The 27,199-nt window shown below is 38.2% G+C and overlaps 1 protein-coding gene across 2 annotated transcripts in view; it reads left to right on the plus strand.

Annotated features, from left to right (window-relative positions):
• The window catches only part of LOC126199360 (putative protein FAM10A4), a 203,465-nt gene extending 176,848 nt beyond the window's left edge, over positions 1-26,617 (plus strand). For both annotated transcript variants that reach the window (XM_049936225.1, XM_049936226.1), the window contains exons 5-7: positions 7,628-7,852; positions 17,303-17,543; positions 25,578-26,617. In XM_049936225.1, the coding sequence (XP_049792182.1) occupies positions 7,628-7,852; positions 17,303-17,539 (462 nt within the window). In that variant the 3' untranslated portion in view covers positions 17,540-17,543; positions 25,578-26,617. The remainder of the gene's footprint in view (positions 1-7,627; positions 7,853-17,302; positions 17,544-25,577) is intronic.
• Positions 26,618-27,199: the final 582 nt, after the last annotated feature.

Here is a 27,199-nt window from a genome sequence, read left to right on the forward strand (position 1 = left end):
CATTACATGAAACCCATGAATTATACGCACGTTGATTCATAGGGTTTAGAATGGAGCAGTTGGAGACGTGCTTTTTTTATACGAGATATGAACAGAAACAAAAAACAATTTGATAATTTTATTCATTGCTACAGAATAATGCCACCCATAGTTTCGAAACTGAGACTTATCTATCACAAAGCTTTCAGTATGTTAGTGCTTTGCATTAAGATTGATAGCGTTCAAATTTACAAAATGGTTCAAATGGCTCTGAGCACTATGGGACTTAACGTCTGAGGTCATCAGTCCCTTAGAACTTAGAACTACTTAAACCTAACTAACCTAAGGACATCACACACATCCATGCCCGAGGCAGGATTCGAACCTGCGACCGTAGCGGTCGCGCGGTTCCAGGCTGAAGCTCCTAGAACCGCTCGGCCACTCTGGCCGGCTCAAATTTACATCATCATTCAGAAGATTAGCATTTTGTTATGTATGTACATATATGATTCTGTTCATGGATTTATACGCGTAAGGGAAAAAGTAACCAGTATCGAAATTTTAGGTGGCATATAGCTCTTCTGCTTATATCTGTATTTAAATGCCTCGACATACACCGATTTTCACACCTTGTTGTCTGAATGTGGTATCTTATAGTTAGAAACCAGTAATTATATTATTGTGTTAAATTAATGGGTACGTATCATTTCTCATTCTGCTGTGCAGATTCTAATGAACGCCGCTTTTGTGCAAACTGCAAGTAATTTTACAAGGTGTTCTGTGGTCGATGAAACCGTAAACATGACAGAAAGATTGTACCAACGCATGCAGGTGCCACTACAGTTTTATATAAAACGGAAACTAATAAGACTCAGATTTGTGGTGGCAGCTTTTTTAAAAAATTCTACAGGTGCTCACGAAATTATCTTCGTAGCTATATTGCGCCAGATGATTACATATTTCTCATCCTAGGTCATATATGACGCAAAATGATGTCAGAGGAACCTGATGAATATTGGTTAGTGATACAGAAAAACTTTATTTATTCAAGAAACGAGAAACTACTGTGAGATAGCGACATGGCACAAATTTTAATTGGCGATACATCATACAATTTTGATAGTTTGTCGCAGTTTTTTACAACTGTACGGCTTTATTTATCTGCCATCGTTTCGTAATTATTTCACATGAATGATGTGTACTGCGTTATAGAACCAAGTGAAGTAGAAAATCGTAATTTCACGTTTTTCCATTTTAAGTTTTCAGCTGCGGAAACTGGAAAATTCGATTATGACTGTTTTCAGATTTCCTCCCGTCGTAGCTTTTACTATGAAGGAAGCGCGGGCGGCGTCGCATCAAATAGAACCGGCGTCCGGGCTTCGAGCCCCCGCTAGTGGTTGTGGCGGTGAGCATCTACCCAGTATTAATACCCCCGAGCGGAGCTCGACTTCCGCCTATATTTAACTGGCCGGCCGCCCCTTATAAGGGTGGGCATAGAGCAGCGCTCTAGCGCCATCTCGCTGTCGCCGCTGAAGATTCATGCTCTCGCCTAAATTAACGGCCGCTAGGGGCAGCACCCGTCAATCGCAATATAAAGTCTTGTGCTTCCGCGGAAAGCGTTCGGGAATGACGCTCAGACGTCGCTAAGATCAAAACTATGTTCGCGTAACTGTTTGTGGTTGATTCTTTAGTACCAGTATTCAATTATAATTTCTGCCCAACTAAAGTTTTTCCTCTCCTCATATTTTAGCAGTTTATGGAAAAAGTTTGCCCTTTTTATGAATTAGCTTCACTTAACTGTAAGGCTGGCTTTGATTTTTAACCTTTGCAATACCAAAACGGAGGCTATCTTAACGACCAACTTTCGAAAATATTGTAATCCAGTCAGCATTACTTTGTATTATAAAATCAAAAATAATTACCTTTTTAAATTCCTTCTTTTACCAGATTCCATATAGGTTTTAAATTTTTCATTTAAACTTAAAAATGTAAGTCTCAGTAGCAGATGTCACTTTCCCCTAATGAATATAGTATTCAGTATTTCCAGGTTCAGAACCGTACTTACACATCAGTATCTCTTTAAAAAGTAGGTTGAGAGTAAACAATGAACGAAATTTGCATTTTAAATTTTTTGTAGTGGTCATAAAGTTGGTAATAAATGTTATTGAAAGGGCATTGATATCCCTGAGAGTGTGTACTAAATGGTATTTTCAGGCTATGGATCCAACTTAAGCACAGGCACCTCTTTACAAAGTATATTGTTAATATAATTCAACAGCAAGTAATGAATTTAGTTTTTTCTAATGTCTTTTTGTGTGAGAATAAAGTACACTCCTACTCCCCTTGGTGGTAATCTCTGCTTTGGAAAATGCCTGGGTATTGTTAGGGTTAATGTGTGTCTTTATATGTAGGTAAAATGGTGACAGGAATATTCTATGTTCAGACAGAGGCATTCAGTTCAGTAAACCAATCCTTATTTCGCAACAGACTGGATGAACGAGATCAAGAACAATGCATCATGATGGTTTGGCTCAAATAAGAAGCAAAGTGCAACAAATATAAGCAGTTATACTTCTGACTGGAAAAAAGTTTCGTAGAGAGCCCTAAAGGCTTCAATATTTGATACCAACTCACTCTCTTCTGTGTTATTGACTTAAAATCTACTACCGATGAACATTCAGTCTTATTTGCATATGGAATATCAGTTCAAATTCGAAGTTAGATACCAGTCTCTGAAAAAATTCCACCAAAGTGGAAAATACTCAAGAAATCTTTAATTCTACTTCCATCACCAAATAAGGCTTCATAAATGGGGAGATCAAGTGCAGAACAAATCTTAAATCTGAGACTAGTAATCGTATATCAAGAACAGAGGAGCAAGAACTTTGCGCTCACATTTTTAGACTTTCAAGAAAGCTTATGATTCAGTAGGCAGGCAAACACTATTCCAAAAATTTTAGAGGAGGTGAGTTTGAGTAGAAAATCCAGTGAACTGATTAACTAAATGTTAAGCAACAAGTTTAAGTTCAAACTATAGCTTTTAGAGGCCTTCCAGATCAAAACTGGAATCAGACAGGGGGACGGACTTACCTTTGCTCTTTAACTGTGTACTTGACAAGGTGAGCAGGTAATGTCGGCGAGAAATGAGAGGAGAGGGTGGAATATGACTGGAGCACAAGGAAAAATAAACATGGATAGAGTTTCTAGTTTTTGCAGACATTATTATTATATTGTCAGATTAATTAGAAGAGGCATTTAACCAAACAATGCATCTACAGAGACAACCAGCTAAAGCAGGTCTACAGATCTTTACCGGGAAGACACAGAGTATGACAGCTCCTAGATGGATAACATAGAAGGAGAAGAACTTCAGAAGGCAAAGAATTTTAAATACTTAGGAGAATGTGTAGAAACTGGTTAGAAAGAAAAAGAAGCAATGGGTGCACCAGTAAACAAATTGAACTTAGCATACAAAATAACAATAAACATTTGCAATAAGAAGAATATTTTGCTCAAAGCAAAATTGAGACATTATCATACAGTGATCTGTCCTGAAGTCTTCTATGCAGCAAAAAGTCTTAACCTTGTAGGAACAGAAGTGCTTAAGAGACTAGGACTGCTGGAATAAAATATTCTCAGGAGGATTTTGGGACTTCAAAGAGCAGAAGACGAGTGAACCAAGAACTGTATACCAAGATAGAGAGAATCATTAGGAAGAGGAGGATCGTTTTATTGCGACACATCCTTGGAATGAACTAGGTGAGGTGAACACAGTAAACAACACAGTTTCTTGTGAAGAAGAGAATCATAGTCTGCTGAATCCAGGAGGTACAATGTGATATAGAAAAAATTTGAATATAGGAACCAAAAATATACAACAGCGTGATTTTTAAATTAAAAAAAGGGGAAAAAATAAGATTTCACGGGTTTCCAGGACAGAACTAGATCCTGTACAGAATCATCACATACAGAAGAGAAAAGAAGGTTGCAAAGTATGACAGTGAAAAATACTGGACAAAGAGAGGGGCCAGAAGAAACAAAGCTGGTATGAATTAATGTGGTTCTCAGATGGCCAAAACAGAAAGAAGAAGAAGAAGAAAATGAACTACAACTGAATGTCACTAAAACCTAGATGATGACAATTTATAACTAAATCATCAGAAGAGACCATAAAAATGACTTGTAATGATCAGGAGACCACAGAAGCAAACCATGTTAAGTCTTATAGCCAATATCATACCAAAAATTTGAATTTGAAGGTTCACAAGACCACTCAGCAGATAAATGAAATGTCCTTATCATTTGCAATTTGTGTTTTGTCAAGTGCAGTGAACATGGGTACCAGTAAGATAGTCATCACTGTTACATTGAGTCAGTTGTTCATTGTGGCATTACCATTCGAGTGAATTCATCATAAGTGATGACTAAAAATAATATTAAATTAAAAAAAATAATAAAAGGTGATCCTATCTATTTCTTGCCTGTACATTTATGGGGTTATTAAATTTAAAAAAAAAAATAGGTGATCCTATCTATTTCTTGCCTGTACATTTATGAGGTTTGATTTCCCTGTATAAACCCACACACACACACACACACACACACACACACACACACACACACACACACTTGAAACCTACCGCACAGTTATGGCAATTGGCATAGAGAGAATTTGAAACTTCCTGTGCCCAAGCACCAGAGAATACGGGTTAAAATAAGTACTATAAACCAAAATGCAGGAATGTATTAAAAATCTAGCTTGGCTTGTGTAAAAGTTTGCTCTTTATTTTTCTAAGAGAAAAGTCCCATTATTTTATTGAAGAATTCATGTGTGACAAAAACTACTGTGAGCATTGTGTAGTAATATTATAATGATGTATGTAAAAGTGGTATTATTTTTATAAAAAAGTCATGGTAAATCTTGACGTCTCCCTTGACGTAAAGCAGTTGATCTGCAAATTGTATGTAACAAGATGAATAAATTGCATTTCATATACAACAACTTCAGTTTGACCAGATATTACATTAGTTTGTGTCTTTCTATCTCCTGTCATTTGTTGTAAACAACTTTAAGATTACAGATTTGTTTCAGTTTATTTTTTTAATATGATTTTTTGTGGTTTTTATTCATGTTTATGCTGTCCTGTTTATGGTTGGCTGGTCACTCTATTAGTATTACTACCAGTAGTTCCACTGCTGGACAAATGTGAAAAATCATGAACATTTGAAAAATTAGACTATAAAACATTGCCTATAATTTGCATAATGAGGCAGATTGAAATAACACCAGTTTAAAAACAGTTCAATCATGTAGTAATCACTGGAAAATTCTGTCTGGAAAACATGATCTATTTGAGTATACAAAGATTACATATAGTCCAGTCCTAACTACTTACAAATCATTATCCACTTCAGTCCCATCTAAAATACCATGAATCAGCTCAAAATGTGCAGGAGTTTACAGTAACTGCAGACAAACAAGTGGTGTATTTTTGACACCACTTATGAATCAGCAAGAAGACTTGCCCTACATTCACAAAAGACATGAACACAAGTGGTGCGTTCTGGAATGTGACAGAGTCCTGCAGTTCAGTATACAAGCAGGCAAAGCCTAAAGAACTGTAGAACTGATTAGAAGTACAGAAACAAACATCAATTACAATCAGGGGAATTAGGCACAATTACCATTTGAGTAGAATGGAGGAATCTTCAAGCAAAACAGTGCTCAGAATTTGTTCAAGGCTTTTAAGGAGGAAATTAGTAACTCGAAACTGCATATAGTCTACAAAATTATCTGGGACATGTATAACAGAAGTCCCTTTCCACTAAAGTCAAACTTCACCACTGACACACAGTTATTCTCCCAGAATTTCTTTGCACAAGTGAGACATTGTCACCAAGAAGCAATGTGAATTCCATCAAGGAAATAGTATGACAGGCACTGAGGGAAATATTCAGACCCAAAATTCTTTATAGTGTCTGTAAGTGGAAATTTTCAGATGACCTGTATTCTTTGACTGAATGTTTAGTTCCACTGCACAGATAAGACATTCGAAATTTATTTAACATGAGTGGATTACTCACAAGTAACTAAGAGAAGTTTTCATGTCGGAAGAAAAGGATTTCACAGAAGTCACTGTTGACTGACTGTAAACTACACATACTACATACAAACAGAAGTGTGATTCCAGAATGAGATTTTCACTCTGCAGCGGAGTGTACGCTGATATGAAACTTCCTGGCAGATTAAAACTGTGTGCCCGACCGAGACTCTAACTCGGGAACTTTGCCTTTCGCGGGCAATTGCTCTACCATCTGAGCTACCTAAGCACGACTCACGCCCGGTACTCACAGCTTTACTTCTTCCAGTATCTCGTCTCCTACCTTCCAAACTTTACAGAAGCTCTCCTGCTTCTGTAAAGTTTGGAAGGTAGGAGACGAGATACTGGCAGAAGTAAAGCTGTGAGTACCGGGCGTGAGTCGTGCTTCGGTAGCTCAGATAGTAGAGCACTTGCCCGCGAAAGGCAAAGGTCCCGAGTTCGAGTCTCGGTCGGGCACACAGTTTTAATCTGCCAGGAAGTTTCAGAAGTGTGATTCTTACAAGTTCACATCCAAACATCTGATGGGGAAAGGAGTCTGAAACTAAAGAAACCCATAGGCACTAGAAACATTATAGACCCACAGTGAGATGATGTATTTTTGGGATGATGAGAAGCAGAAGCGGACTAAAGATAATTAATGGTTCGATGTAGTCTTTAAAGGGTTAAATGAAATAATAAAAAATAACACTGAATTTTGTTCCAATCTGCCAAGTGTATATTAGAAATTGAATTGTGTACTACAGACTGCTGCTGATGTTCTGTTAAAAAAGGTACAAAAAATTGAATAACAACTGCTGAACTGTCTTTCATTAACTAGCAAAGACAGCATACACAAAAAATCAGTGTCCTCTCATTTTCGAGGATATGTTATACCAACAAAAAATACGTGAGAATTTGTGTTAATATTATTCTTTTCCACATTTACGGGTTGTGCCATTTTCATTCTCAAACACACACACACACACACACACACACACACACACACACACACACACACACACACACACACACAGAGAGAGAGAGAGAGAGAGAGAGAGAGAGAGAGAGAGAGAGAGAGAGAGAGAGAGACTGACTTCCTTCACCACCAACAAAAAACCAACCAGATTGTGATGTCTGCAGCGAACTATTTTTTTGTTGAGAGTGGTTTTTACGCCATAAAAAGAGCATCAGGTGTTTCTAGATGGCAGTTTGCACTCCATTTTAGATAATGATGCTTCCAGTGTTAAAAATGTATGTGAGGATGCAAATCACATTCTGAATTTTTCATAGGGAGGGTTAATGTGTCTGAATTGTTAAAACAATTTTTGGCATTTGTATCGCCTAATGTGTTTGTCACTGTTTTTAGTTCTGTTTTATTGATATTTTGTTTCTTGTAATTGAGGGGTCAGATTTAATTTTGAAAGGGCACTAATAACATGCATCCAGAATCCTAAAGCCGACAAATTGCTAGCCTCTTAGCATTTATAATGTTTTTATTTATGTGGTATAATGACAAATAGAACCTTCACTTTATAATGTCATTTATACTAGAGTATTTTATTGTGCAGGCACGCAAGTTGGAGGAACATCGCCGCAAGTACGAACGCAAACGTGCTGAACGTGAACTGCAAGAGCGGCTGCGACGTGCCAAGCAAGCGCGTGAGGAGCATGCCAAAGCCTCGGCTGCATCCCAGCAGCAACAGCAGCAGCAAGGAGGTGGTGGCGGTGGTGGCTCACCTGGATTCGACTTCTATTCTCTGCTTAATGATCCTGATATTGTTGAGGCTTTCAAGGTAGGTAGATAATGCAGGAAACGAAAATGGTCTTTAGTCACACGCACCTGCTTTATTTCAGAGGTTTTTGAGCAGATGACAAGGAGAAACTACTTTCTTCTTATGTTTACTTAGTGGCAGGAACTTCAGTGTCTCCTATTGCTTAATCAATGAGTTTGTAAAAACAGTCAAGTCCATTTCATTCCAGGTTGTGTTTAAACCCATTCCCTGACCCTGACGTTGGTATATGTTGTTTGTTGTGACAAGAAGGGTATGTCCAGAAGGTACAATCTTATCAGAAGACAAGTTTATCTTAAAGATTGGAAAATTACGGAATAACAAGTTGATATTTACTTTCAAAATGTGATAGAAGAAACATGTTTCATTATTGTAGTTCTTGAACAGTGGGATTGTGTGTAACCAGAACTACCATATGGTGGTGTTAATATGTTGTTGTTGTGGTCTTCAGTCTAGAGACTGGTTTGATGCAGCTCTCCCTGCTACTCTATTCTGTGCAAGCTTCTTCATCTCTGAGTAACTACTGCAACCTACATCCTTCTGAATCTGCTTATTGTATTCATCGCTTGGTCTCCCTCTACGATTTTTACCCTCCATGCTTCCCTCCATCACTAAATTGGTGATCCCTTGATGCCGCAGAATGTGTCCTACTAACCAATACCTTCTTGTAGTCAAGTTGTGCCACAAATTCCTCTTCTCCCCAATTCTATTTAGTACCACCTCATTAGTTATGTGATCTACCCATCTAATGTTCAGCATTCTTCCATAGCACCACATTTCGAAAGCTTCTATTCTATTCGTGTCTAAACTAGTTATTGTCCACGTTTCACTTCCATACATGGCTACACTTCATACAAATACTTTTAGAAAAGACTTCCTGACACTTAAATATATACTTGATGTTAGCAGATTTCTCTTCTTCAGAAACGCTTTTTTCTGCCATTTCTAGTCTACATTTTATATCCTCTCTACTTCGACCATCATCAGTTATTTTGTTCCCCAAATAGCAGAACTCGTCTACTACTTTAAGTGTCTCATTTCCTAATTGAATTCCCTTAGCATCACCTGGTTTAATTAGACTACATTCCATTATCCTAATTTTGCTTTTATTGATGCTCATCTTATATCTGCCTTTCAAGACACTGTCCATTCTGTTCAACTGCTCTTCAGGTCCTTTGCTGTCTCTGACAGAATTATAATGTCATCAGCAAACCTCGAAGTTTTTATTTCTTCTGTATGGATTTCATTTCCTACTCCAAATTTTTCTTTTGTTCCCGTTACTGCTTGCTCAATATACAGATTGAATAACATTGGGGATAGGCTACAACCCTGTCTCACCCCCTTCCCAACCGCTGCTTCCCTTTCAAGCCCCTCGATTCTTATAACTGCCATCTGGTTTCTGTACAAATTGTAAATTGCCTTTCACTCCCAGTATTTGACCCCTGCCACCTTCAGAATTTGAAAAAGGGTTTTCCAGTCAACCTTGTCAAAGGCTTTCTGTAAGTCTACAAATGCCAGAAACGTAAGGAATCCTAACTGATCTTCCCCGAGGTTGGCCTCTGCCAGTTTTTCCATTCATCTGTAAAGAATTCGTGTAAGTATTTTGCAGCTGTGACTTATTAAATTGATAATTTGGTAATTTTCGCACCTGCTTTCTTTGGGATTGGAATTATTATATTCTTCTTGATGTCTGAGGGTATTTTGCCTGTCTCATACTTCTTGCTCACCAGGTGGTAGAGTTTTGTCATAGCTAGCTCTCCCAAGGCTATCAGTAGTTCTAATGGAATGTTGTCTACTCACGGGGCCTTGTTTTGACTTAGGTCTTTCAGTGCTCTGTCAAACTCTTCACGCAGTATCATATCTCCCATTTCATCTTCACTTACGCCCTCTTCCATTTCCATAACATTGCCGTCAAGTACATGCCCTTATATAGACCCTCTATATACTCCTTCCACCTTTCTGCTTTCACTCCTTTGCTTAGAACTGGTTTTCCATCTGATCTCTTGATATTCATACAAGTGGTTCTCTTTTCTCCAAAGGTCCTGTAGGCAGTATCTATCGTACTCCTAGTGATATATGCCTCTACATTCTTAGCCATTTTGTACTTCCTGCCGATCTCATTTTTGAGGCGTTTGTATTCCTTTTTGCCTGATTCATTTACTGCATTTTTATATTTTCTCCTTTCATCAATTAAATTCAGTCTCTCTTCTGTTAGCCAAGGATTTCTACTAGTCCTTGGCATTTTACTTACTTGATCCTCTGCTGCCTTCACTATTTCATCTCACAAAGCTACCAATTCTTCTTCTACCGTATTTCTTTCCACTGTTCCTGTCAATCATTCCATAATGCTCTCACTGAAACTCTCTACAACCTCTGGTTCTTTCAGTTTATCCAAGTCCCATCTTCTTAAATTCCCACCTCTTTGCAGTTTCTTCAGTTTTACTCTACAGTTCATAACTAATAGAGTGTGGTCAGAGTCCACATCTGCCCCTGGAAATGTCTTACAATTTAAAACCTGGTTCCTAAATCTCTGTTGTACCATTATATAATCTATGTGAAATCTTCCAGTGTCTCCAGGCCTCTTCCATGTATACAACCTGCTTTCATGATTCTTAAACCAAGTGTTAGCTATGAACTGTTATACTCTGTGCAAAATTCTAACAGGTGGCTTCCTCTTTCATTCCTTATCCCCATTCCATATTCACCTACTACTTTTCATTCTCTTCCTTTTCCTTCTGTCAAATTCCAGTCCTCCATGACTAATAAATTTTCATCTCCCTTCACTATCTGAATAATTTCTTTTATCTCATCATATATTTCTTCAATCTCTTCGTCATCTGCGGAGCTAGTTGGCGTATGAACTCGTACTGCTGTGGTAGGTGTGGGCTTCGTGTCTATCTTGGCTACAATAATGCGTTCACTATGCTGTTAATCGTAGCTGACCCATGCTCCTATTTTTTTATTCATTATTAAACCTACTCCTGCATTACCCCTATATATAAGAACAAATAGAACATGGCTTTATTATTTCTAGGTGTTTGTTTCAAATAAAGAGCCAAGATGAAGTTTGCAGTTTTCTGTTATTCTGCATCAGGGAAAGCCTGAGCAGAATCATAATGCACTGTTTTACGATACTGCTATACTTTGATTGAAATAATTTATTGTATAGTATTTATCACATGGCTACAGCATAACCACATCTGCTGTCTGCGAGAGAACAAAATGGCAGATGACATATTCTGTGATAATTAATCTAAAAGATACTCATAAAAAGGCGTGTTCATAAAGTAAGTGTACTATATTGTTATATCTTTTTAGAAAAACTGTATTTAAAAAATTACAGAATATTATTGATACACTTGTTGAATATTTTTCCACAAATCACCACCTGCATGTGGTTAGCCGTGGCACAAGCTTCTTTAATCTGAAGGTGCCAAGTCAGGGGAATATAGTGTGTGGTTCAAAACATTCCAACCAAATGAGTCCAAGAGTGCCTCGGTGGCTAAGGCCTTGTCAGGACGAGCGTTGTCGTGTAAAAACCACACTGTCTTGTCAGCCTTCCTCTCCTTTTTTAATGCTCCTTTTAAGTTTTCTTAGGGTCTCACAATATTGTTGTGCAATGATGGTCTCCCTCTGATGCAGAAATTCAAGCAAAATGATGTCTTTTTCAATCCCAGAATACTGAGGCAATGATTTTTCCCCCCTATAATTCTGGTTTTGAATTTTTTTTGTAGTTGAGGAAGTGGTGTCACTATGACGTTTTTCTTCTTGTCTGAGGTGTGTGATGTGCCACCCAAATTTCATCTCCTGACACAGTATAGCTCAGAAAATCCTCACCTTCCATTTTAAGTTGACCAAGATGCTCACCTCCCCTAATGACCTGATTTTTCTTGTACTGCTGTGTCGACTGTTTGGGACCCATCAAGGGCACACTTTCTGGTCTCCCAGCATTTCTGTGAATGTCTCGGGCAAGAGAGTTCTGGAGAGTTGTGGAAACATCACAGAAATTTTATCCACTGTCAATCGTTGGTCCTTAGGAACAGTTTCCTTGGTTTTTTGCACCAGCTTGTTAGTCAAAATGGAAGATCTTTCACTCCTCTGTTTGTCATGAACATTTGTTCTGCCTTTACTAAACTCCCTACACCACTTACAAGCACTTTTTCTGTTCATAACACCTTCGCCATAAACCGTTTTGAATTGTAAAAGGATTCAATAACTGGTATTCCTTCTGTGAGTGGGGAACACTTCACAGTATGTGGGTCACATTTGGTGGGATTTCTTACTGACATCTTTCATGCAACTGAACACTACAACATGAGTTTACATACTACTCTGTTCCTACGATGCTCGATCTGGTCACTCAGTGTTGCAAACTGTGGGGGAAAAAAAACCACAGCCCATTATGGTCACAGTACACTTACTTTCTGAATGTGCCTCGAACTAACCCGGCTGTAACCTCAAATTAAGCAGCTGTTCGAGAAAACTGGTGTCAGCAACCAATGGCAGCTGCTGCAGATAGATGAATAATCTTTGCTGTGGTGGTTGGAAAATTAATCTAACTTCTTGTGTCTCTATCCGAGAACAACCATGAAATATGCTGTGTATTAAATAAAATTCAAACTATATCCTCAAAATTAAGTTCTTTTACATCTGGTAAAAACTTCCATTACATTGAAATAATTTTTATTTGAAATGGAGATTCTTGAGAACAACTTGCAGCAGTGAAAAAGTCCTGATTCACTTCTTATGGTAGAAGGCTTATGCAAACTAAGATGATTTCTACGCATGGCAGGGAAAGAAAAATATCATTCTATTTTATGCAGAGTTAAGGTGTTATTATTGCCAATTTTGATGTTATTTCCTTTATCATTTTTTGTTATTTTCTGCAAATTTTGGTGCTATATTTTGCCAATTTTGGCATTAGTTTCTGATGACATGATTTTCAAATACTGTATGTTTTATTTCTTATTTCATTGTTTTACTGTGTTGTGTTGAAAATCAGAACATAGCTATCAGTTACATTATTTATTGGCATCATGCAGAGCACAGGAAAAAATTGTTTTATTCTATTCCTTTTGTAGAAGAAAGATAGCCATCTGGATTGTACATTTAAACACAGAAGACAAACTGCCTTCAGCACAACAGCAGATATTTGACAGTGTCTGCACACTCTGCTGATGAGTAAAGTTGCTTTTGCACTAAATTCTTCAGTGTATCTACACTGCTGGGATCAGGCATTCAAGTTTATTGTGGCCAACTAACAAATCCTATATCATTGTAAAAGACAAAATTGAATTTCAATGTTTAATAAATATGAGTTGGCAACTGCAGTTAACTACAGTCCTCTGATTTTTTACATTTTTACATGGGAATGAAAATGACAAATTTTGTGACTTTTTTAAAGACTGTCGTTCTTGCATTTTGTCTAAGGTACACTGGATCAGTTATATGAGAAATGGCTATGTTAGTATCTTGTTCTCTCGGTTAAATTTCCGTAGACCTCCATGTTTCTGTGACGATAACTGTTTATACGACATTGAATTGGTCCTTTTGCAGAAGGATACAGTGCTATTATGCTCTTTTGGACATTAATTTTTTTTTCCTGTTACAATCAAGAAATTGTGTTTCTCTTAATTCCTTCTTGTATTTTTCCACATTAGTATGACACTGAGTGATTCAGATTACACCAATCACGGCACTGGAAACTTAGAGAGGTTACTGATTTTCCTCTCAAAGTTCCTGTACATTTCACATGAATTGAATTGACACAGTTGTTCTTTAAGCAAAATTCTTTGTTCAGGCTTTTTGTTTTGTTTCTTATTCTGTATCTTGGGTCTGTCTTTTTAACCTCTTACTTCAACAGACACAAAAATCTATCAGAAACAGCAACATAAATGAACAAAGTGGTATACACATGGGCTGTACATTGCACTACTCCACACAGCAAATGATGACAGTGGTGGACAGTTGGCATGTGGCATTGACAGAGCTCTGGTTGATGGAAATAAGTTATACCACATAAAGTTTCAAGCAATAAGTAATTTCAAGCAAATATGATGACACAGTAGACTACATAAATCTTCATCTACATCTGTACTCTGTGAACTGCTGTGTAGAGAATCAAACAGTGAAAAATTCAGGATGGAATAATGATAAAATTGTGAAGAGGATAGATTGATACTCACCATATAGTCAAGGCAGCCAGGGACAGTGGTCATGTGCATGTGAGTTGTGTTTGCATGATTATGTTGTCTAATTCAGAAGGAGGCCCTTTAGCCAAAGCTTACTTGTTTGACAGTCTTTGTTGTGTCTATTTGCAACTCAACATTTGCACTGTATGGTGCGTAGCAATCTATCCTTTTCATAACCTCACTATGAAGTGAATAGTAGAGGATATTTCACATGCAGTGGTTGGACTAATCTTGTCTTTGGGTTTCTTCATGAGAGATATGAAAGAGGCTGTAGTATATTCCTGGATCCCTCACATACTGCTTGTTCATTCGGCATTTTGATGATGCTCGCCTGTGACTCAAACAAATCTGTGACCAGTCACGGTGATCTTCTTTGTAATTGTTCAGTATCACCCACTAGTCCTATTTGGTAAAGATCCCATACACTTCACTAATATTGTAGGATGATTCACACAAGAGTTTTGTAAGCACTCTCACTTGTGCACTGATTGCATTTTCCTGGTATCCTACCAGTGAACTAACAGTTGTGGCCTGCTTTAGGCAATTGAGCCTACATTTTCGTTCCATTTCATATCCCCTCAAATTGTTAACACATTTGTTTGCACGTGTTGAACCAATTCCATTTGTGAATCACTGATTTTGTAGCCATGGATACGAAGTTCTTTTATTTTGTGAAGTATACAGTTTCATTTTTCTGTACATTTAGGGCAACTTGCCGATGTTTGCAGTACTTTCAAATATTTTCAAGATTTGACTTGATATTTGTGTAGCTTTTTCAGATAGTACTTCATTACAAACAACTGCATCAAGTTCAAGGTTATCATTAATATTGTTTGCCAGGTCATTAATAGACACTGTGAACATCAGGGGACCAACACTTTTTCCTAGGGCACACTTAACTTTACTTCTGCTCCTGCAGATGGCTCTCCACTTAGAAAGTTGTCAGTTCCAGTCACACGTTTTGTTTGATAGATGACCATAGTTACATTAATAAGCAATGATGTGTTGCTGAGGCAGATGTTTTTGGAAGTCAAGAGATACTACATCTGTCTGACTGCCTTGTTTTGTGGATGTTGTGCGAGAAAAGTGAGTGCTTGGTTTCATATGACTGATGTTTTTGGAATCCATGCTGGTCTGTAGGGAGGAGGTCATTCTGTTTATGATCCTCATCTCATTTGAGGTCAGGGTATGTTTTAAGATTGTGAAACTGATGCATGTCAAAGATATTCGACAGTAGTTTTATAGAATATTTCTGTTATTCTGATCTAAAATTTCTTCAGACTACCAGGCACACTGTTCCTTAGGTAATTCCTTCAGTGTATGAATTTGGTTGGGGTATAATTAGAGGGGTCAGGATGCATATGTAAGGAGAGAATGAAACATTGGGACATTTGACATGAAAGTGGAGACAGAAAATGGATATCCAAATACAATAACCAAATGAGAAGGAGAATGTAATAGCATCAAAGCCCGAATGAAGTTTCCATATACTGTCACTTAATTTTTGTAGTTATTGTTCCTAACATTGAATCCAAGATATTCATGGGTTGTTTGTGTACAATTTACACTTTTCAATGAAATTAGGACATTCTTTTCTCTCTCTCTCTCTCTCTGTGTGTGTGTGTGTGTGTGTGTGTGTGTGTGTGCGTGCGTGCGTGCGTGCGTGCGTGCGTGCCTGTGTGTGTGCGTGCGCGCGTTTTGACCCTTATGAGAAACAAATGTAATGCACTGCACCTAACAGATGGAAAATCTCATTATTGTTTGATTATCCAGTTGCCAAATGATCTCTGAAAACAGTCAAATGGCTCTGAGCACTATGGGACGTAACTTCTAAGGTCATCAGTCCCCTAGAAATTAGAACTACTTAAACCTAACTAACCTAAGAACATCACACACATCCATGCCCGAGGCAGGATTCGAACCTGCTACCATAGTGGTCGCGCTGTCCTAGACTGTAGCGCCTAGAACCGCTCGGCTACCCTGGCTGGCCCAAAACAGTCACAGCCAATAAATATCTCAGACTATGCATATGGAGCTACTTTGACTGAAATTACCACATAAAATTAATCATAGAGAAGGCAGATGCTAGGCTGAGATTAATTAGACAATTCTCAGGAAATATTATTGACCTCATTCAAAACAGATTGCGCAAAACAGCACTACAACCCTTACTTGAGTATTTTGAGTACAGGGTGTTCTAAAAGTCTCTCCGCAGTGCCGTACGATTGTTTATGCCTTATGATTGTTTGCCTGCCTGGGTTACTTTCCTTCAAGTGGAGTCTCCCAACATTCCACTGTTTCATTTATCTCAGTAAAAATGAATGTTCAATAAATTAAAAACTTGTATTTCACTGAGTTTCATTTCGGTATATTCACTGCGGCGTACGGCACGCACGGCTAACAATCGTCTGGCACTGCAGAGAGACTTTTTGAACACCCTGTATTACTCCTCAGTCTAGGCCCCTTCCCAGGTAGGATGGAGAAAATAGAGAAGATACCAAAAATAACAAAAGATTTCGTCATGGGATCATTTAATAATGTCAGAAGCATCATGTAGATGCTCATTCAATTCCAGTGGGAGATGCTGCAAGAGAGGCATTGTGAATCACAGTATGGTTTACTGTTACACTGCCAAGAGCATATGTTCTGCAAGAGTCAACCAGCATACTGCTTCCTTGTACATACGTTTCTTGAAAATACTCTAAAAGTAAAATTCTAGGTATTTGAATGCATACAGAAGCCTACCAGTAGTTGTTCTTCTCATTCACCATTAGAATTTGGAACAGAAAAGGGGAGAGGTGGCAGTGGAATATGAAGTACCCTCATCATGTGGAGATGCAGGATACATTATCAGTCACCCTACACTCTTTAACATCTGTGAAATTTACAAATTAAAAAAAAAAATGGCACCACACAATCATTTATCAGCAGCCAAAGCTCTAGAGGTCTCACAAAGATCATGAGGTGGAAAATTGGCAATCTAAACTGATCTTCTGACCAAATGCCATGGCTAATTTATGGTTAAATGGATTATATTGTCTCAACATAGGACTCACTGATGCACAGCAACTCCAAGATATCATACTTAAAACTTCTTTGATGAAAACAAATCATTTTTAGTTGACTGAAAAATTGTACAAATCACTTATTCATTTAATAAGACACCAAAACAACACATCAGAAGCACTTGATGCAATAATCTGTGTTGTTTGAGGTTCTTTGCTGATTATTATATTTGTTAAATCCTTTCTTATCTTTTCAGGATCCTGAGTTAGCAGCAGCTTTCCGTGATATCTCAACCAATCCTGCCAACATGGTTAAGTACCAGAACAATCCAAAGGTTGTGGCTGCCATGGAGAAACTGACAGCCAAGTTTTCAGGTGCAGGCCTCGGAGGGATGGGAGGCATGCCTTTCCCCGGGGCAGGATTCCCTCCAGGTGCCGGTCCCACACCACCCCCACCACCTTCCTCCTCTGGAGACGATGTGGGTCTTGACTGAAAAGGTGGGTATAATTACAGTTACGGTGTGGCAACTTGGTGAGATTTGGGAAATTTTCATTTAGGTGCTGGTATGAAGCATATTTTTTGCTCAAAATTCAAAAGTCAAATATTGATGTTCCTAGGGATATTTTTACTAGTAATATTCCATCTTCAGTCACAATACTTTTTTTTTTATCTAAGCTTAACATGTAAAAGCTACAACTTCATTTTTAAGGGTGGCATCAAGTTTTCTCGGTGTTAGAATTACTTCACATTATCACCTAGTAGTAAATGAAGAAAATAAGTATTAGTTTTATGAGAAAAGCATCACAGACAAGATTTTTGAAAGGTAACTGGTTTCCCATCCCATTGACATGCTAAATGGACAGTCAGAGCGTGAACATGACTGGAAGAGTCATGCTTGATATTTCGATTTATATGACAGATATGATAGATATTTGAGTTGCTATTAGCTTTTTTATAAATGTGTTCCTGGACACTATTTTCACACATAACACAACCAGTTCATCATGTTCAATTCCATGGGAATGTTTGTGTTACATGACCATGATGTAATTCAGGACAGAAAGGAGGTCAGCATTGGTTGTAATGTTATCGGTCTTCTTTAATGCATTACAGATCTAGATTTCAGCTGACAGTGCACCTATCAACAGTGCATTATAAGTAGCCATTTAGACTTAATGGGGAGTGGAGGGGTTGTTTGACCCCTGACGTATTGATTATGGGCAGAGTCTGCGCAGGGTATGGTGACTGGTGTGCAGTGACCAGTTTTCATTCAAAATGCTGGGTTAGTTCATCCACTTGTTCAGAAGGGGAGGCCAACATTGTTTGCTAGCTTTAGGCCGGCTCTGATGACAGAAACGAGGCGCATGCTCTGAGGCCTTTCTCAAATTGTTTTACAGAAACTATTTGGTAAAAAAATTTCATTTTTCGTTGATTACAGTTTTATATGTCAGCTTCATGATGAAGTGCCCATTTCAAGCCAGTCACTGCACAAAATATGAAGAAGTTTGCAGAGAAAAATAGAGATTGCTATGATTTTGTGTTTGGTGCATATTATGTAGTACATAATATGTTGTAGCATATGAGATTTAACTGCCACATCGAAATTTTCCTTTGTCACCAACCTTGAGAAAATTGATCTTCTGTAGCTCACTCACTTGCGATTGCAATAAAGCAAGAATGAAGGATTCATAACAGCTCTCATATCTTATAAACAGTGCGAGATATCGAAACGAGATTTTGGCAAATGATAGCGAGCAAATTTTGCCCTTTGGCTATTATATGAAAATTCGTTATCTACCATGTTAGTGGAATAACTTCAGACTTTTTCGATGAAAGAATATAATTCTTAAGCCACATTGACAGCTGGTCAAATGAGAAGTGCTGTGGGTTTTGGAACAATAGAATTGAAGACATTACACATTTATTTTTATACCAAGGATGTGTTTCTTCATAAGCTATTGACCTTGCTTGTCCTCAGTGCTTCATTAATAACCCACTGTTTCAGATTTCTCTCGACCTTACTTGTCCTTAGTGCTTCACTTAATAAACCACTGTGTCAGAATTCTGTGACATCTGTGGCTGTGGCTGCACAACATGTCAGTGAGGTGACATTGTGTAAACGGTGCTGTGTTTTGGCATTAGAAGCAAATTTTAACATGGCAACAAGGAAAATACAATTTTTACTCAAAATAAACACAGTTCATGACACATCTCTGAAAGCTACAAATGGTTAACAGATTCATGCTTTTGTTCTATTTTTAGTGGAATTCTTTTTAGGTACTAACCAAAGCAAAGGTGATAGTAAATCATTTTGGATGGTCACCATGCAAGTGTGAATATTTACCAAAAATATGACCATAGTCTTCAGTTTAGAATGGCACTTCCCCTCCAGTGCTTGCCATTTCCTCTACAATATTCCAAGCACCTGTCTGCAACCCCCATCACTACTGCTTTTCCCACAGTTTCCCCACCAACTGTACCTCTACTGGCCACATTATTCTGCATGCACTCTACTGGGGTATGAGTAGTTATTCTTGTTAAAACAAAAAGCAAAGGCAACGGAGATGCAGCCACAGTAATAAAAAGTTACACATACAATCTCCAATATGTCTAATCATATGTTAATAGTATTAATAAAACAATGGATGGCATTCAGTTGGCTGGTTGATCATAGAACTAAAAGAATGAGATATCCATGTTTTAGTTGGAGGCAGAGCTAATATTTTTGAACCGGATGATGTCAATAAGAACTTCAAACAAATGTGCCAGCATGGTAGTTGAGAAAATTTCAGTGACATTATCCATTGTAAGTACAATTTACATATGTAACGAAAAATTATTTATAACACAAATTTTCTTAGCAGTTAGTGATTCAGGGTTTAGTTGTATGTTGCTGTCAAAAATAGAGGGTGTCCCAGGAGGAATAGCCAACATTCAGGGATGTGACAGGAACAATCATTCAAAGCAAAAAAGTCTGGTAAACATGGGTTTTAAAATGTATACCTTAAGAGCTATGAGCACTTCATCATCTTCAATATTGTGAAACAAATCTCTCCAACTGGGGAGGAATAGGAACCGATCTATTTTGCTGTTGACCCCCCACATATGCAGTAGAAGAGATGTAGGTGCTCATGTGTAGAATGCAGTTATTCGAGCCAGCTTTCTGCTTGTTATTGTTTTCACGTGTGGTAAGCAGAGGAGAAATACATGAACTCTTGAGGACTCTTTTGGCTATTGCGCGAGATATTCTTTACATTTTTCAGTGAGTAATGTTTCATAAATACAGCAATAAAACAAATGAAAATTTCTTTTTTGTGTTGTTGTTGAGAAAAGTTGTATATCTAATGATAGCTCGTTGTTGAAGAAATCAAAATGGAACCAAAATGTAAAAGTGTGCTCATTGAGGCATACAAAAAGGAAAGATGTCTGTATAGTCTTCTAGAAACACTATACCACACAATTAGATACATCTACAAATGTTTAATTTTGAGTTTATATGTTTCACGTAAATGTGCATATAATTTTACTTTTGAGATGTGTACATACCTCGTCAGTTAGTGAAAGTAATGGAAGTGCTTGATTTGATTGCATCATTTGTATTATATTAGCATGCTAGGAAGGATAATGTTGAGGAAACACCCACAAGAGTCAGAGTAGTTGTGCCAGCCATGACCATTAAGGGCTGTAAAAGCTGTTGCGCATTTTTGGGGTCACACTATTGTGAAATAGCTTCCCTCATTATTGTGTCAACCCATGAATCCCATCTTGAACGATTTACAAGGTGCATCCATTCTGATGAAGTTCCTAAATATTGTTCATCTTCGGGCCTAAACTACTTCATTAACAGGGAGTATATGTCTCTGTCTTCACTCCTTCTTCCCAGCCGGTGTCAAACCCATTTCCTATTCTTGGCATTATTGTCATTGTTCTGTTCTTCTCCTAACAACTAAGTCAGCACTGTCACAGCAGATGATGCGTAGATAATTGCAACCTCCATGTCTAAACTGCTGTGAAGCATGAACATAGATAATCTTTTGTTTATACCAACATGACATAAAATGAACACTTTAGTCCATAATTCTGTATAATCATAAAGTAATTTCAGTATAACTGCACAAAATAAACAATAACTGCGTAATAGATATGAAGCAAGACCTCAGAAGTTTCTATATGATTAAATAGCAGTGTTACAAAAATATTAACTTTCACACTCAACAATGCAACTGACTTAAATGAGCCTGTGGTTCTGAATATCTATGCTTGGGGCACTGGTGCAGATTTACATGTTAGGGGTATCGAGTAATACGATTAATGAAAATGTTGGCAGTTCCAGCCTTGTATGCTTTGAGTACTGGTACAGACTTGTAAACGATAGATGTGTCCTGTAAAACCAGCTTAAAAGCTATGAGCACATGTTCAGTAGAAGCAGCTACCTCCATAATATGCCTAGGAGTATGAGTACAGAGTGATGTGAAGTGGATCGTCCACATAAATTTAATTACGAGTAAGTGGCAGATGCCAGCTGAGATTCATTGGAAGAAACCTCAGGAAATGAAGTCCATCAACAAAGAAAGTGGCTTAAAAAACACTCGTTCAACCAATGCTTGAATATTGCTCGTCAGTACGGGATCCTTGTTCACCGAGTTCCTACCCGGCTCGCTGGAGGGAAATCATGATGATGATGATGAGTATGGGATTTGTACCAGATAGGACTAATAGAGGAAATATAGAAGAATAGGTTAGAGAATTCCCTCCCTAGGCCCGACAAGACGCCTCCTGAGACGCGGCAAGGTAGGAGTAGGCAAAATGCAACAGGGAATAACAATATTAATGTGCTAATAGTAAACTGCAGGAGCGTCTATAGAAAGGTCCCAGAACTGCTCTCATTAATAAACGGTCACAACGCCCATATAGTACTAGGGACAGAAAGTTGGCTGAAACCAGATGTAAACAGTAATGAAATCCTAAACTCAGATTGGAATGTATACCGCAGAGACAGGTTGGACAGTGAAGGGGGAGGCGTGTTTATAGCGATAAGAAGTGCAATAGTATCGAAGGAAATTGACGGAGATACGAAATGTGAAATGATTTGGGTGAAGGTCACAGTTAAAGCAGGCTCAGACATGGTAATTGGATGTCTCTATAGGCCCCCTGGCTCAGCAGCTGTTGTGGCTGAGCACCTGAAGGATAATTTGGAAAATATTTCGAGTAGATTTCCCCACCATGTTATAGTTCGGGGTGGAGATTTTAATTTGCCAGATATAGACTGGGAGGCTCAAACGTTCATAACGGGTGGTAGGGACAAAGAATCCAGTGAAATTTTTTTAAGTGCTTTATCTGAAAACTACCTTGAGCAGTTAAACAGAGAACCGACTCGTGGCGATAACATATTAGACCTTCTGGTGACAAACAGACCCGAACTATTTGAAACAGTTAACGCAGAACAGGGAATCAGCGATCATAAAGCGGTTACGGCATCGATGATTTCAGCCGTAAATAGAAATATTAAAAAAGGTAGGAAGATTTTTCTGTTTAGCAAAAGTGACAAAAAGCAGATTACAGGGTACCTGACGGTTCAACACAAAAGTTTTGTCTCAAGTATAGATAGTGTTGAGGATCAGTGGACAAAGTTCAAAACCATCGTACAATATGCGTTAGATGAGTATGTGCCAAGCAAGATCGTAAGAGATGGAAAAGAGCCACCGTGGTACAACAACTGAGTTAGAAAACTGCTGCGGAAGCAAAGGGAACTTCACAGCAAACATAAACATAGCCTAAGCCTTGCAGACAAACAAAAATTACGCGAAGCGAAATGTAGTGTGAGGAGGGCTATGCGAGAGGCGTTCAATGACTTCGAAAGTAAAGTTCTATGTACTGACTTGGCAGAAAATCCTAAGAAATTTTGGTCTTATGTCAAAGCGGTAGGTGGATCAAAACAAAATGTCTAGACACTCTGTGACCAAAATGGTACTGAAACAGAGGATGACAGACTAAAGGTCGAAATACTAAATGTCTTTTCCTAAAGCTGTTTCACAGAGGAAGACTGCACTGTAGTTCCTTCTCTAGACTGTCGCACAGATGACAAAATGGTAGATATCGAAATAGACGACAGAGGGATAGAGAAACAATTAAAATCGCTCAAAAGAGGAAAGACCGCTGGACCTGATGGGATACCAGTTCGATTTTACACAGAGTACACAAAGGAACTTGCGCCCCTTCTTGCAGCGGTGTACCGTAGGTCTCTAGAAGAGCGTAGCGTTCCAAAGGATTGGAAAAGGGCACAGGTCATCCCCGTTCAAGAAGGGACGTCGAACAAATGTGCAGAATTATAGACCTATATCTCTAACGTTGATCAGTTGTAGAATTTTGGAACACGTATTACGTTCGAGTATAATGACTTTTCTGGAGACTAGAAATCTACTCTGTAGGAATCAGCATGGGTTTCGAAAAAGACGGTCGTGCGACACCCAGCTCGCGCTATTCGTCCACGAGACTCAGAGGGCCATTGACACGGGTTCACAGGTAGATGCTGGGTTTCTTGACTTCCGCAAGGCGTTCGATACAATTCCCCACAGTCGTTTAATGAACAAAGTAAGAGCATATGGACTATCAGACCAATTGTGTGATTGGATTGAAGAGTTCCTAGATAACAGAACGCAGCATGTCATTCTCAATGGAGAGAAGTCTTCCGAAGTAAGAGTGATTTCAGGTGTGCCGCAGGGGAGTGTCGTAGGACCGTTGCTATTCACAATATACATAAATGACCTTGTGGATGACATCGGAAGTTCACTGAGGCTTTTTGCAGATGATGCTGTGATGTATCGAGAGGTTGTAACAATGGAAAATTGTACTGAAATGCAGGAGGATCTGCAGCGAATTGACGCATGGTGCAGGGAATGGCAATTGAATCTCAATGTAGACAAGTGTAATGTGCTGCGAATACATAGAAAGATAGATCCCTTATCATTTAGCTACAAAATAGCAGGTCAGCAACTGGAAGCAGTTAATTCCATAAATTATCTGGGAGTACGCATTAGGAGTGATTTAAAATGGAATGATCATATAAAGTTGATCGTCGGTAAAGCAGATGCCAGACTGAGATTCATTGGAAGAATCCTAAGGAAATGCAATCCGAAAACAAAGGAAGTAGGTTACAGTACGCTTGTTCGCCCACTGCTTGAATACTGCTCAGCAGTGTGGGATCCGTACCAGATAGGGTTCATAGAAGAGATAGAGAAGATCCAACGCAGAGCAGCATGCTTCGTTACAGGATCATTTAGTAATCGCGAAAACGTTACGGAGATGATAGATAAACTCCAGTGGAAGACTCTGTGGGAGAGACGCTCGGTAGCTCATTATGGGCTTTTGTTAAAGTTTCGAGACATACCTTCACTGAAGAGTCAAGCAGTATATTGCTCCCTCCTACGTATATCTCGCGAAGAGACCATGAGGATAAAATCAGAGAGATTAGAGCCCACACAGAAGCATACCGACAATCCTTCTTTCCACGAACAATACGAGACTGGAATAGAAGGGAGAACCGATAGAGGTACTCAGGGTGCCCTCCGCCACACACCGTCAGGTGGCTTGCGGAGTATGGATGTAGATGTAGATGTAGACCCAAAGAAGAGCAGTGCTTATTGTTACAGGTTCATTTAGTAAACACAAAAGCACAATGGAGATGTTCAACCAACTCCAGCACCAGACGCTGCAAGAGAGGTGTTCCGCATCACAGAGAGATTCATTGTTTTAAGTTCTAAGATCATACATTCCTAGAATAATAAACAAGTATATTGCTTCTTTTTATGTATATCTCACAAAAAGACCACGAAGAAAATTAGGGAAATTCGAGCTCACACAGAGGCTTACCAGCAATCATTCATCCTACGAACTGTTTTCAACTATAACATGTTTTCAGCTATAACAGGAGTAGGGGGAAATGTCAGTGGTACACAAAGTACCCCCTGCCACACACCACAAGGTGGCTTGGGAAGTACTGATGTAGATGTAAATGTAGAAGGTGTAGATGTGAATGTAGAAGAGATACTTTCTGCTTGTTATTGTTTTCACGTGTGATGAGCAGATAAGAAATACATGAACTCTTCAGGAAATATAAAGATGAACAAAGGCTCATAGCTCCTAAGGCATGCACTTCGCAGCCCATGTTTACTGGACACTTTTTTCTTGATTTGGTCCACACTACCACTTCTCAAGGAGGATGCAGTAGAGGAGATTTGTTTTAACAGTACTGAAGATGAAGTAGTGCTCATGGTTCTGGAGGTATGCATTTTGGAGTCCATGTTTACTGGACTTTTTTGCTTTGAATGGCTGTTCTGTCAAATCCTTGAATGCTGACCATTCCTCATGTGACAATCTGTGTACTTGGTTTAACTACTGGCATCGTTTTATGTATGATTTTATGTACATTGTTTTCATTCATTTGTTTTGAACTTGTCACATAATTTCGTATGTTTTGCTGTGTTTATTGCTAACACAAATTTTGAAATTATTTATATCACTATTGCTTTTAGATGGTGCCAAGAACACTGGGCAGCTACATCTTTCAAATATGTCAAGAAAATGGACATTGTTGTGGTGGCTGCATTGTTCTGTAGTTTGTAGATGTTGAAAGTGTGTGCATCTTATTCAAAATACTATACTATTGTTTCGTAGCCAAGACTGATACTGCCATTGTTTCCAGAGTGCACTGTTATTATATTGGATGAGTACTAACATGTTTTTAAACCTTAGTAATAGTTGCTGAGTGAGTCAACATTCTTGTGAATTGTGACACATATACATTGTGCTACATAAACATATACATTGTGCAATTTTTTATTCTTCGCATGGCATTACTTTTTCCCTGATTTGTTTGGACCCTAAAGACTGAAAGGCACACAGGTAGAATTGGTCAGCTGTAGTTATTCAGATGTTTGGATACCACCAGCTTTGCAGGGAGCTTTGTGTACAAAATTCAGTGAAGTAATGCCAAATGCACAATTCTTTAGTATTGTGTGTTCCTGTGATGAGAGAGACTTTGAAAATGGATCCACACATTTCTTAAGTGAAACAGGTTTGGTCTGTTGCAAAACTATTGCTGGTCGAATGATTAATGGTAGTTAAGGGTCAGATTTTCACCACATTGTTTTCTTGTTTCCCTCTTTGGTCACCTAACAGTCTGAGCAAATCTGGGAAAGGTACATGCCGTGAAAGCCTGAGATTGTTATATTTTTAATATTGATATTTTCTGCAGAAGATAGAGAGAGATAAATTGCTCAAATTATTTTGACTCATTCAGTCTTACAGTGATATGTTTCATGTCATTGTGTTACCAAAATATGATTTCAACACATGCATTACCAAAAATGAAAAAAAAAAAAGAGATCTGAGTTTACTGTGTTCCCTATTCAAGATTGTGAGCCTATGCATTATGGCAAATAAATTGATAAATAATTTTTAGTAATCGTGTTTCCAGTAATACATCCCTATGCTTTTGCATTTGTTTTATAGCGTGTGTCAGAGCTTATGTGTACATGTTTATGGTGAAAATATATTTGAAAAAATTGTACAACTTTTACTTTTCTTTATTATTCCTTCACATTCATATTCATACTTTTGTTTCACCATAGAAATTAATATTTTGCCTGGAAGTAACATTCTTATCATGGAAAGAAGTTGAGGAAGTTGAAAAAGGTGACAATTTTCAATACCAATAGTAGAAAAAAGTTAGCAGTACATAATTCTGCAAAGTTGTAGCCAAGAGGCACAGAATCCATTTATCACAATAAGTCCTTGTCTAAATTGTGTGCAACAATTATTCAGTCCCTTGGAATTTTTTACTGTATTAAACTGTTGTTATAGGTAACTAAAAATCTTTTTGTGGAGTGGTATTATACTCTTTTTCTTTTGTGGTAGGGACAATGACTTTATTTTATCATTTATTCACAGTCATGTTCTGACTGTGTAGTTTTTCAATTTTGATGATACACTGTTGGTGCAGTGGGATGGGGGCAAACTGACAAAAATAAAAATGTTGTACACTAATGAGCCACAACATTGTGACCACATCCCACCATGAGATTAAGTGCTGCCTGGTGGCATTGTAGCATGTTATGTAGTAAGCAAAATATATAAGCAGAGCAGAAACAGTAGT

This window comes from Schistocerca nitens, chromosome 8, assembly GCF_023898315.1.
Source record: "Schistocerca nitens isolate TAMUIC-IGC-003100 chromosome 8, iqSchNite1.1, whole genome shotgun sequence".
Lineage (NCBI taxonomy): Eukaryota > Metazoa > Arthropoda > Insecta > Orthoptera > Acrididae > Schistocerca > Schistocerca nitens.